General features: G+C 39.7%; 1 protein-coding gene across 1 annotated transcript in view; it reads left to right on the top strand.

Moving 5' to 3' along the window:
- LOC104623570 (chondroitin sulfate proteoglycan 4-like) overlaps positions 1–12,481 on the top strand; it is a gene marked incomplete at its 5' end in the record, with an annotated part of 31,239 nt that overhangs the window by 15,721 nt on the left and 3,037 nt on the right. The window contains 2 exons of the mRNA XM_010290701.1: positions 3,279–3,410; positions 8,150–8,322. Coding sequence (XP_010289003.1) covers positions 3,279–3,410; positions 8,150–8,322 — 305 coding nt within the window. The remainder of the gene's footprint in view (positions 1–3,278; positions 3,411–8,149; positions 8,323–12,481) is intronic.

The following is a 12,481-nucleotide window of genomic DNA, read 5'->3' as shown; positions in this document are numbered from 1 at the left end:
CAGTAGGGGAATGTTGCTGTGCAGCTTTCAGAAATATGAAGTCCGTTTTTTTGACCACTAATTGAGAATCTCCTGAAGTCTTTCAGTCTTGCTACAGTGCAGAGCTATTAATGGACCAGCAGTCTCTCAGATACCTGCCACAGTGTAGTTGTGTTCCTGAGCAGCTCTGGGCAATGAAGTTACAGTTCGTCTGGGTGATGTGAACCTCTCTTTCAGGCTGTGGAGGAGTTCAACTTTAACCATTGACTCTTTTCTGCCAGTGTCCGGAGCTGGAGATTGAGTTATTTGTGCTGCTGCTACAGAGAGGATGTGTGAGCAATAAAAAAAAAGAACTCGGGGCAGCTTCATGCATCCTTGAGTGGCAGTGCTGGGAAGCCACAGGAATGAAGATCCCAGTGGGGTCCCAGACAGTGTAAGAGGTGGGCTTTTTACAGGGCAATAGCTGCTTCTCTCCTCTCCTCTCCTCTCCAGCTCTATTATCATGTTACCTCAGCTGAAAGAAGAAAGGAGGTGCTGAAGAAGGAATAAACCAGTTTTGGGGAAGGACATGGAAGAGGTACAGCACTCTCTTGCTGGCTCTGAGGCAGGCTGGAATTATTTCCAGTGCTCCCTTGGGTGCAGCAGTCACTCCACATCTGTGCTGTGTCTTCATCTTGGTGCAGGTTAAAGTGCTCTGACTTCCGATGTGCTGTCTTGCAGGGTGCATATGTGTTGCTAAAATTGCTTTACAAGCAGTTGTTGGTGAGCTGTAACTATCCTGCTCAAATAATTTGGCAATGAGAGGTCAAGAGGGTTACAAAAGTGAGCCAAGCTGTTTTAATTGTTCCGAGGGAGACTTTGACATGTAAAAACCTGTATGATGGTAGGACGGTGGTAGTATCAGTGAGGAAATGAATCTACTCTGTGTTCCAGAAAGGCCAAATGCACATCTGTAGCATTAGAAAGTGAATCTTGATTAATAAAAGTAAAAAGAACAGCAAATTTAATTTTCCAGTGAGTGGGAGTGTGGGTTGTACACTAACTTTGAAATGTAAAATTGCCCAGGCATGTGTCAGCTCTTGCAACTGCTCTGGCTCAGCCTCATGGCTTCCCAGTGTTTTAGAAAGTATTTCGGACATTTTGTTTCTTTTCCTTTGTCCATCTCTGATATTCTTTTGTCCTTCATATTGGACTGTTGCTAGAAGTGTACTTGTTACACTCATCTCACTCCCAACCTTGTCCTGAGGCCTTTCCTTACATGGCTGCTGTCATTTGGCTTTTTACCCCTTTCCTTCAGCTGCCCTGTCCCTTGTTTTCAGTCTTCTAGCGTGTACTAGCTTCTTTGGCTCCTCCTGGGAAGAACCCCCATTTCATGTTCTCCACAGCCTGGTGTCTGCTCTTCCTACTCACTTGAGCCCTTTCCAAGGAGAAGAGCAGCAGCATCTTGGCTGAGGCAGCTCTTCTGTCCCCTGGCTGCTCCTCGTGGCACCACAGATCTTTTACATCTCTACATCGCAGTGACTCTTCATCATCTGGGTCTTTTGTACTGCCAAAGGAAGTACTACCATACTTTGCTTTTGTGCCTCTAACATTAGACTTAATAAAATTTTCCCTTTGTTTTTGCTCAGTCTTGAGAGTTACGTTCTGCTGCTTATTCTGTGCTGTGAGTTACAAATTTCCCTCTTTGTTCTCATGTTGTCCCCTTAAATTTTGTGTTTGTTTCCTTTGTAATCCCTGATTGTTCTGTCGCCAGAGTAAACGCAGAACCAGAACATACCTTTCCTTTTCTGTACTCCTCTTTCAGTGTGAGCGTTCCTTCCCTTTTCCACCCTCACTTCACTCCAGAGTGCTCCCATCCCGCTTTTGCAGTATGGGGTCTACCCTTAAGCCCTGCCAGTGTTTTCTTTAGGGCAGTCCTGAATTGAACTCTTGTTGGTGCTGAAGTCTCAGTGTCTTTTCAGTGCAGTTTTTTACAATCCTGTTTCTGGTGTCCTTTTTATCACTTTTTCTGTCCTTTTGATCATATCTGATGCCTTTAAAAATTAATTGTGATAAAATGCTCCACCCAAGCAGCACTTCGGGATTTAGTTCTGTTCCTGACTCTACCAGTGACAAAATGTCTGTGTCAATTGGGCAGTTGACCTGTGCTAGCCAAAAAAGCAAGTGAGGCTAAGCAAGCCTTTGTTTCCCAACCTGAGGCAAAGTAGACTGCTCAATGCCTTTTTAAATGTGCGACTACTTACAGATTTTTATCAAGAGAAAACATCAGAGAATAAAATCTTTTGAAATGAAAACAGTATGATCTGATCTTCCACAGCTGCTTCAGTTCCTGGATGGATATAAGAGCATCACCTAGGGGAGTTGTTAACTATAATCTCAGAAACTACATTTGATACTTCTGATGTGTTAATGTATAGTTAGGCAAGGAGTGCTGATCTTTAAGTGAAAGTACATACCCTCTCAACTTTCAGGATATCTGTTAATGTAGCGGTATGTTATGGCTAAATTGGGCAAAGCAAATAGAAGACCAGTGGTAACTGGTTGCAACAGTTAATGTTTCAATTTTTCATTTTCTCTTTCTACCTAATTAAACAATCTGGGGAGCCTCTACTTAAAGCAGTAAGTTAGGTCCGAGGGATGTATTTTTACAGGAATCCACTCAGACTCCTGGAGGTATTTTGCTATTGCTTGTGCCAAAGTACATACAGGTCCTAAGATTAAAGAAAAAAATGTCATTTATTATAAGTACACATGACCTTTGAAATAGTTTAAGCTGTGACAGCATACACTCTTCAGCAAAGCTGAAGTGGAGTGAAGAGGCAAAGGAAACAACCTGAGAGTTGATTCAGTCCTTTAAATGTAAATCAAAATGAAAGAACATTCTAGGTATTTTTCTCCCCAAATTTCTGCTTTGCCAAAAAGTGACACATTAAGTGCTTTGGTCCCTCCTAAGATATAAAAGGAGTAGGAAATCTGGGAGTCATCGTCTTCCCCAAGATCAGCTCCATTGTAGTCAGTGAAGAAAGAAAGGAAGGGGTATTCTGCTGATTTACCTCTGAGGTATGTCTGGCCTTCTGTGTAAACAGCAGGCAGTAGTTCTTCCTTGGGAAGGTGTTCTCTGCATTATTAATTTATTTAATTCTAATTAAGATACAGAAGTACTGATCAAAAATTGCTTCAGGATGACTTTGGATATATTTCACTGCAGCCAAGAGCAAAAGGTGTCCAGTGTATGTTTGTATGTTTTGTATGACAAACAGAATAATACAAGAATAAATTTACATTTTTCTTTTCTACAGGATCAATGTCTGGAGGCTTCAGCTTTCAGGTAACAGATGGTTTGAACTTTGCACCTCGACAGATTTTTAGCATCACAGCTCGGATGCTAGTGATTAGCCTTGAAGTGAATAAAGGACTCAGAGTCTTTCCAGGTCTGTTTTTAAAGATCATCATTATTTTGTCCACATGAAAAAAATGTATAATATACAGCTATTTGTCAGGTAGCTAGCTGGCTAAACTATAGAAAACTGTACCTGGGAACATCTGTCTGCTTTTAAAAAGAGCAGTTATGTTTTTTCAAACAATATATTGCTTTATTGTTTTACAGACTTTAACTTCTTGATATGCACATGTGCTTGGAGTCATAGAGATTGGCAGTGAATCCCTATGTAAGCACAGTGTGAGAATAACACTGTCTGCTTAAGATCTGAACATTTCCTATTCAGATTTGTTTAAAATCTCTATAATATATTCATATATGTAGAGGTGTCTTAGCTGGTTGTGAATTTGCCTGGTAATAGCAGAGAGAAGCTTGTGTCCATGGGATTCAGAATAGCACACGTAAGCTCACCAGATTGCTAGTTCACTTTCTTATTGTTTGAGCTGAGTTATGGAGGGCAGCACAGGCTGACTGATGTATCAGAAGGACTGAAAACTTTGATTCATATTTGTACATTTAGAACTATTTGGATCAGCAGCTGAGTATTTTTTTTAATGAAGTCATACTCCTGCAGGAGTTAATGTATTAAGAGACTCTCACCAGAGCCATTTACTGCTTTGCATTGGCAAGAGTAATCCCTCATTGAGTTAGTAATCTAGCCTTAATTGCAGGATTAAAGGAGAAATGAAGATTAGTCTTCTCTCGGCAATGGTTCGCATCACACTTCTGTTTGTGCTACCTTCTGTTTGCTCTGAACAAGAATTGGTAAAGCTTTGTAGGCCTTAATCTGTACCTTGATTTATTAACTTGATACAGAAGAGGAGCATCTTATTTACTTAAACTTCCTGAATATAAGCTGCATAAACAAAGGCTTGTGACAAAAGCCACTCAACCACAGACAACAAAAAAGGAGATTGTAGCAGCATGATCTTCTAATTCAGTCGATATAAATGGGATTCACATAAATCCACTTACAAAGTTTATTAATCTGAGATTTTGGTGTGTAAGGTTGCCTCAGGCACAGGGATTTACAAGAATTCTATCTTAAGTCAAAGATAATTGTAAGAAAAGCATGCCTGATACTTCCATAGAAGGCAAAGTCTCTAGACGGTCAATTAGCTCTCCCGTTTGCAAAATACAGTATTTCTTTCAGCACTGCAAGCTGTATTCATCTAAGCCTACAGTTTTTCCTGAATTCTTTCTTGCTTTTGCTAAGCAAAATCCTTTTTTGGTGTTAAAAAATATTACTAGCTCTTTCACGTGTTCTCTTTGTGATACTTTTTAGAGACGTTCTGGAGCTGTATAGGTTTCAACTGTACTTGCTCATCATGAAATGACTATTACAACAATGATGGTGCCAAATGGTTAATATGAATAAAAACAATAGCCAGTGTCCTGTTATATTTTATAGCACTGCAGGAAAAGTTAATTTGGAGACAACTTGAAGAATCTTCTCTCTAGGGAAGTAAAACTTGAATATATTGTGAAGAATTTGCCATGTCTTCATGACTGTGTATAAACTATTCTCTCAAGCAAATTGTTCGGCAATTTTATAAGAGCATGCACTGCTGTGTTCTTTTGTGTTGGGTATACTAGATTTGTTTATACAATTCATGGATTTTTTTTGTTCAACAGAAGCTTGTTTTATTCAATGTGCTCAGTAAATTGACTGCTACATATATGAGGTTTTCTTATGTATGCTAGATACATGAGTTTTTCTTACGTATGTTAGATAGATATGGATTTGCTCTCTTCAGGGAAGCAATTGCTCAAAGAATGAATGAGCTGAGTTGCTCTTTGAGAAGGAGAGGCAGCCTGATTGTAGGTATTTGGAAGCAGAGCTGTCTAAGCAGTTCGTAGGTGGGATGATTTGTAACTGTTTAGCAGTGATAGGCTGAATGCTTTTGCCAAAGCATTTTCCAGATCTTAAATGTAGGCAGTAAAAATGGATACCAAAATTATTAGGTACCAATGAAGGCCTTATGCTGTTGCATTCTCCTCTATGGATTCTGTGATTCTGTGATTAGCTTGGCCCTGCATCACCCATCCTTGTTGTGTGTCTTCTTCTCCTATCTCTGTTCCTTTCTGTTGTGTTTGGGTGGGGTTGGTTTTGTGACCTCTCTGCTCTCATGTTTGGAAACAAGCAGACAGTATTCTCACTTCCCTTTCCTTCACCCAGTCTGTTGACTGGCGAATACCCTTCCTCTCCTTGTTGAGGGGTCAGACCAGAGCAGAACTACTGCAGGTGCTGGAAAAGGTTCTCAAGTCTCAGGACAGAAGTGGGTGAAGGAGATGGTTATGTTTGGGGAGGATCCTATTTTACAGAAAAGCGTGGCCTGTTCATTATCTGTGGCCCTAGACTGTGTTTCAGCTTGTGCTGTGCAGTGGGTGAGATCAGGCCTATGAGGAACAAATGGGGGCTTTGTGGCATGCGTCCTGTGTCCCCATGTCCCTGCACTGTGATGTTGTGGTGTTATAACTTGGTATGATTATGAAAGACTGGACCGGTACCTTCCATCACTACAGTGTGACCATGTTTGAGAGTTACTCTGTCTTACTCTGTTAAGGCAATGTGGCCTGATTTACATAAGTAGGGTTATTGAGAAATAACTATGTTTGTAGATATATGTGGTCTGAGTAACTGTTGCTCTCAGTTCTAAATTCCTGACCACATCTACTGTACACACAACACAAGGTCATACTTCCCTCTCTGCCTCTCATGCAAAAAAAACGAAAAAAAGAGAGAGGAAGAGGAGGGAGACTTCTCGCATTAGATATAGTGTGGGGGAATTTTTCTAGACCTGAATGACTATGTGCACTTGCAGCCCAGAAGGCCAACTGTGTCCTGGGCTGCATCAAAAGTAGCGTGGCCAGCAGGTCGAGGGAGGTAATTCTGCCCTCTAATCCAAAAGAGTGTAGACATGGACCTGCTGGAGCAGGTCCAGAGGAAGGCCACAAAAATGATGAGAGGGTTGGAACACCTCTCCTGTGAGGTCACGTTGAGAGAGTTGGTGTTGCTGAGCCTGGAGAAGAGAAGGCTCCGGGGAGACTTTCTTGCAACCTTCCAGTACTTACAAGGGCCAATAAGAAAGATGGGGACAAACTTTTTAGTAAGGCCTGTAGTGACAGGACAAGGGGTAACTACAAGAGGGTAGATTTAGACTAGATCTAAGGAAGAAACTTTTTACCATGAGGGTGGTGAAACACTGGCACAGGTTTCCCAGAGAGGTGATAGATGCCCCATCCCTGGAAACATTCCAGGTCAGGTTGGACGGGGCTCTGAGCAACCTCATCTAGTTGAAGATGTCCCTGCTCACTGCAGGGGGTTGGACTAGATGATCTCTAAAGGTCCCTTCCAACCCAAACCATTCTGTGATTCTATGGTTCTGTGATTCTGTGATTCTATGACTGCTTTGCTTTTCAAAGCAGTATGAACACAGAGAGGCATGGGAAGGTCAAAAGGGGGAAACAGGCAGAGCCAGATCTCATTTCATTATAACAACTTGTTTCAAAGTAGATGTAGTTTGAACCAGGACACAACTACATGTAAAGAGGCAGAATCCTGATGTTACTAATGGCTTGCAAAATATCCCCAATCTTCAGTTTGCATCCCTTATTTTTTTTTTCTGAATATTATAGCAGGAACATGTTATTTTGTGTTATTCCTGTATAAACATTATGCTTTATTGAAGATGGATTGATAATTCAGACTTCAAGGTTACATACTGGTAGTATCTGAAATTATGTATCGATACCTATAAAAGCTTGTTGCGCAAGAAAAAAAGAAAATGTAAAAATGGAGGGGCAGGGGGAATAGGATTATGGGAATCTGTTGCTCCTCCAAAAGTATCATTAAACATGAGACTTAGTTTGCTGAGTGTGTACCTTGAAACAGTGCATCAAAAAAGAAGCCAAATAAAATGTTTTTTTTCTTTTAGGAAATTACTAGCTTTGGTTTTGTCACAGCTATGTAAAAAATTGTATGGTTTGACTAAATGCCAGAAAGCTCTTTATAATATTTAAGCCAGAAGGTACTGGTTAGTGTGGTGCTCTTTACTGAAGGAATTTTGTTATCCCTCAGTCTCCATCCATCTTAACAATACATTATTTCAGTTCAGGCCATTACTTCTGTTGTATGATGTTCTTCTTAATTTGTTTAATTCAGTATTGATTTTTTTAATTTCATTTAATGAAAATCATCTTTCATATTGGTAAAGTCTGGTTCAAGCTTCTGGTAATAATCAGTTTTGGTTTGTGTGTTCACTAGAAACTTTGCTGTGTTAAGGCTTCTCCCTGCCAAATCACCCTGCCTTCTGTGGGCAACTGGGATTACTGAAAACATTAACAATGGTGACTTCAGCTGGAGATTGAATTCAGTTCTAGGCATGTAATATAGGAATGGGGCTTCTTGTACATGCTTTATGTCTTGCTTTGGGTTGTGTTTGCAGAAGCTAGTATTTAACAATTGCATGTGCTGAAGAGAATGCATTTTTTTCATTTGTAAAGCAAAGGTGCATCCTACTGATTGGCTTTTTGATTGAAAAAGCTGTGGAAGAAGGTAGAAGACCTAGAAGGTAACTAGAAAAAGGGTAAACCTGCTGATCTTATAAAATGTTACTAAAATGCTAAGTAAGAATACCTACATGAAAGGGTGAGTTGTGCATACAAAACTTACCCTTTGGGAAAAATTGCTGTTGCAAGTCTATGTTACTGATAATTGACATGTTTTAGGTTCCAGGAAACCTATTTCACAACGTGATCTGAAGGCTGTAACCAATGATGTGACCAATGCAGGAAACAGAACTGTAACTTTTATGATTGTAAATTCCCCAAAACTTGGAAGGCTGATCACAGTAAATTCTGATAATACCACTCACGAAATCCTCAGTTTTACACAGTCTATGGTAAGCATTTACTTTATAATAACTAGTTCAGGGGTAGATTGTTACTTCAAAGGGCATCTCAGTTGCTTGTTCTTTGTCTGATCCATTTGCATCTGTAAAATAACGAGGCATATGTGACCCATCAGTGCAATCACACAGATTTGCTATGTCATTAAATATCTGGCATCTAGTAATGAATGCAAGAGGAGCCTTTGTTCCCCTCTGCTTGGATACTAGCAGGGTCTTGGCTATTTCCATTGTTTTGCTTGTAACAGTATTTTTCAAGAAGAGCTGTTCTGGTGCCATTAACCAGCAGTCCAAGGTTGGGAGCCTTTAGTTTTTGGCAGAAGGAGTAGCCTTTTGTTCTATGGAAAGTCCAAGTGTCAGATTAGTTTCAGCTGTACACAGTCCTCATGGGTGTCCCCAAGAGGACTTCTATTGACTTGATTGGCTGTGATATTAAGTGTTTAAAGAATGTTAACTGTGATACAGGATTTCATACTTGAATGACTAAAACGTGGCAGCTCATGTAACTTGATAGAAAACATTCTTTTGCAACTGAAAAGATGTTACTTATATCTATGTGCAGAATCTGAATATAACTGTGTGCTCTATGTGCAGTAAGATTCTCAGAAAATCTAAGCAGGGGAGATAAAAGGACCTCAATCTTCTGACTTTGCTGGAGGAAAAATTAAGAGATAATTTGGTCTTAATCTACATTATGGTTTTAAAAGTGGCTGTTTGATTTAATATATGAAGGAATGAGAAAATCTATTGGCCAAAAATTGAAACCTGAACAATAAAAAGGTTGACACCTTTATTACTTATAATCAAACTTTGAAATTAACTGACCAAGGACTGTGGTGAAATGAATCTCTACTTGAACTTTAAAAATAGAGATGAACACAGAATATTTCTCTTAAAACTATATTCTAATCCTGTTATGTTATTGGTCTTGTTACAATAGTTGCTGCATTTTGTCTTACATTATTAGGGAGATGAACTGTATAATGGCACTGTTCCCTTCAGCTGCTAAAATGTGTGATTTTTATGAGCGTTAGATGAAACAGTTAAGCATGTCAGACAGAAAATCTTTCAGATAAGGTTTGAAGTTTTACTCATTTTGCCTATGGATATGATCTTCACATATGTTTTATCAGACAGTGCCATGTCAGAACACGCCACTTATTCTCTATGGCATTAGTTCTTACTAACATATAGCTAACTTTACTTTGAACTTTGTAAATTGTGTAAGGATTTGAGCTGTAATAATGTGTATGTTTTTCTTCTCTGTTGGGGATATTTGTATTGGCCATTTTCACTTCAAACAAGTAGAGCGAAGTGACTTACTGCGGGTAGAATTAAGGTATCCTAACCAGCTTGCTATTTGTTCTGCTAAAGAATGAGGTGTAAAGGAGAGAGAAGAGATCCTAAATAAACTTTGACTGTCTAGTGTGTTGTAGCCACATGAAGTTAAATATCAGAATATGGCATTGATATTACAAAAATTGTATATTCTCCATGTAATGGAGAATAAGACATTCAATTTCTGTTTGGTAGTAAGAAGCTTGTAAATCTGATTTGAATTGAAAATATTTTGCCTTAGTTTAGTTCTTTGGGTTTTCATTGAGTTCATTCTGTATTGTGGAACTTGAAATCTCACTTCTGAAAAGTACTATGCAGCTAGCTTATAAAAGTAGTTAGCACTTTTGGTGTGGTGCTGAACTGTTCCCTATGCCCTGTGGTTTATTGCTTTGTTGCCAAAGAAAAAAAGAAAAAAAAAAGAATGGAAATCACTATTGCATTCCAAGAAATTTTTTCATGGACAGTTGTTGTTGAGCCAATGTAAGAATATTAATCGTGCATTAAACACACTTGAATAACACAGTAGTTTTTGACGTGATGTTTGGGTTTTTTTCTCTGCCAACACTTACTATGGTGTATTAGAATCATTTTCATCTTGCAACAAGCCAGAGTTTCTTCAGTATATTTAAAGTCATTACTGAGGTAAACACAGAAATCTTCACCAATTCCATTATTTTCTTAGCCCAGATATTAGCATGGGCTTGCATTTGAAAGAGAAATAACCCTATTAAGATTGATACTAGTATTCAACACTGCTGAATTTAAAAGATGCATAATGTGCCTGTTCTTGTTACAAAAATTTGCTTTCTCCCTCTTGAAGTCCTGGAGTCATGCTTTGGAAAGTTATCCTGAAGAAACATATCCTTTTAGTATCAATTTCATTTGCTTTGTCCTATAGTAGCCGTTAAGAATTAAATCAGTATAGGGAAAGCATAAACCTGGAGATGCGGATTTTTTTCACACCAGTCTAAATTTTTTAGACAATAAGATGGGATGGTTTTGAGGCTGCTGAGAAAACCAACCCTTGAAAGCCTTGTTTCCCTAGTGATCTCAGTGGGGGCTGTTGCAGCAATTTCAGGATTAACTCTCTCTGTAGTCACAGCTCAGATTCTATACTGCTAAAGTGCTTTATCCATGATAGCAGCAGGGGGTTTTTGTTTTCTTTTTTCACACCTTTCAAGCACATGTGATAGGAACATGTGCTAATGAGTTCCTTCAGGGTGTTTGCAAGCTGTGTAGAGTATGTTATAAATACTGAACTTAGAACTAGCACCATCTCAGACAAGGAACTCTCTGGCAATTATAAACTAACGCATGCAAGGCAGGTCAGTAGTTGCCTGGGAAGTTACCAAGGATTTAAGTGGTATAGCTGCCTTCTCTTCAGGTCAGTGAATGAATTATCAAGCAGACCAGACGCTGAATCTACTGGATGAGATTTAATAAGTGTTCTAGTCTTGCAATCACTAGGAATCCTATTGCAGTTTCAATGTATTATGGTATTGATCTTAAAGTTCATCTGCAGTTCCAATTGGTGAGAATCCTAGTCTGAAAATACTGCCTTTTGCTTTGGAGCCTAAAGAGATAAACAGCTGTATCTTGTATAAATATGTGTTTCTCTGAAGATTTACTGCATTATTTTGCAGTATTTTGAAGCTTAAATCCTCATGGTGGGATTGATGGGATTCTCTTGAGTATGAGGATCTGCAAGGTCAGTGAAGGCAAGTATAGGACAAGCCAGGTTCCTTCCTGTGTCTTATGAATCCCCTTCTTGCTGTGATGTAGAAATTTTCCACTAATTAATTCCATCAGTTCTTTTGTTACAAACAAGAGTATATTTCAATGGTCACTGCACCTCCTTCTGGTTTCCATAGTCTCTTACCAAGTATCTTTTGATGTTTGCCATGAAATACCTGCATGAAAGTCCTTTTCAAGCCTTCAGTCTTTCCTATGCTTTTTCAGGCCAAGTCCAGCCTTGCTGGTATCCTTATAAAGAAAAAACCCTAGACATATGATACTCTGATTCACTAAAGATACAGTCCAGCTGAGCTCTTATTCACCATTACCTTTGCTAGTTCAAGTTTATGAATGTTTTATAACTCTGTTCTTCATGTAAGGCCTTTACTAAGCATTCATGCCCTGTAACGTTTCACCTACCTTCAGGTAAGCTTTTCTGGCAACACAGAGTCCATCTTAAGAGAAAAAGAAATGCAAGATAGTCTTGGTGTAAGTCACACAGCAGCTGGAATGATGCGCTGAGGCCAACTGCATGAGATTTAACAAGGCTAAGTGCTAAGTCCTGCACTTGGGTCCCAACAACCCCATGCAACACTACAGGCTTGGGGAGGAGTGGCTGGAGAGTTACTCTGGGGGTCCGATAGCTGTCGAACATGAGCCAGCAGTGTGCTCAGGTGGCCAAGAAAGCCAATGGCATCATGGCTCATACTAGAAATAGCGTGGCCAGCAGGAGTAGGGAGGGACTGCTGAAGCCGACACTTGATTCCTGTGTTCAGTTTTCAGCCCCTCACTACAAGAAGGACATTGGGGTGCTGGAGCATGTCCAGAGAAGGCAACAAAGCCGGTAAAGGGTCTAGAGAAAACGTCTTAATGAGGAGCGGCTTGAGGGAACTGGGGTTGTTTAGCCTGGAGAAGCAGTTGCTGAGGGGAGACCTCATCACTCTCTACAACTACCTGAAAGGGGGTTGTAGTGAGGTGGGTATTGGTCTCTTCTCCCAAGTAACTAGCGATAGGACAAGAGTGAAGGGCCTCAGGTTGTGCTAGAGGCGGGTTTGGTTTGAAATTTGGGAAAAATTTTTTT

This window comes from Phaethon lepturus, unplaced genomic scaffold (genome assembly GCF_000687285.1).
Source record: "Phaethon lepturus isolate BGI_N335 unplaced genomic scaffold, ASM68728v1 scaffold3027, whole genome shotgun sequence".
Classification (NCBI taxonomy): domain Eukaryota; kingdom Metazoa; phylum Chordata; class Aves; order Phaethontiformes; family Phaethontidae; genus Phaethon; species Phaethon lepturus.
This window is presented reverse-complemented; position numbering and strand designations above follow the sequence as displayed.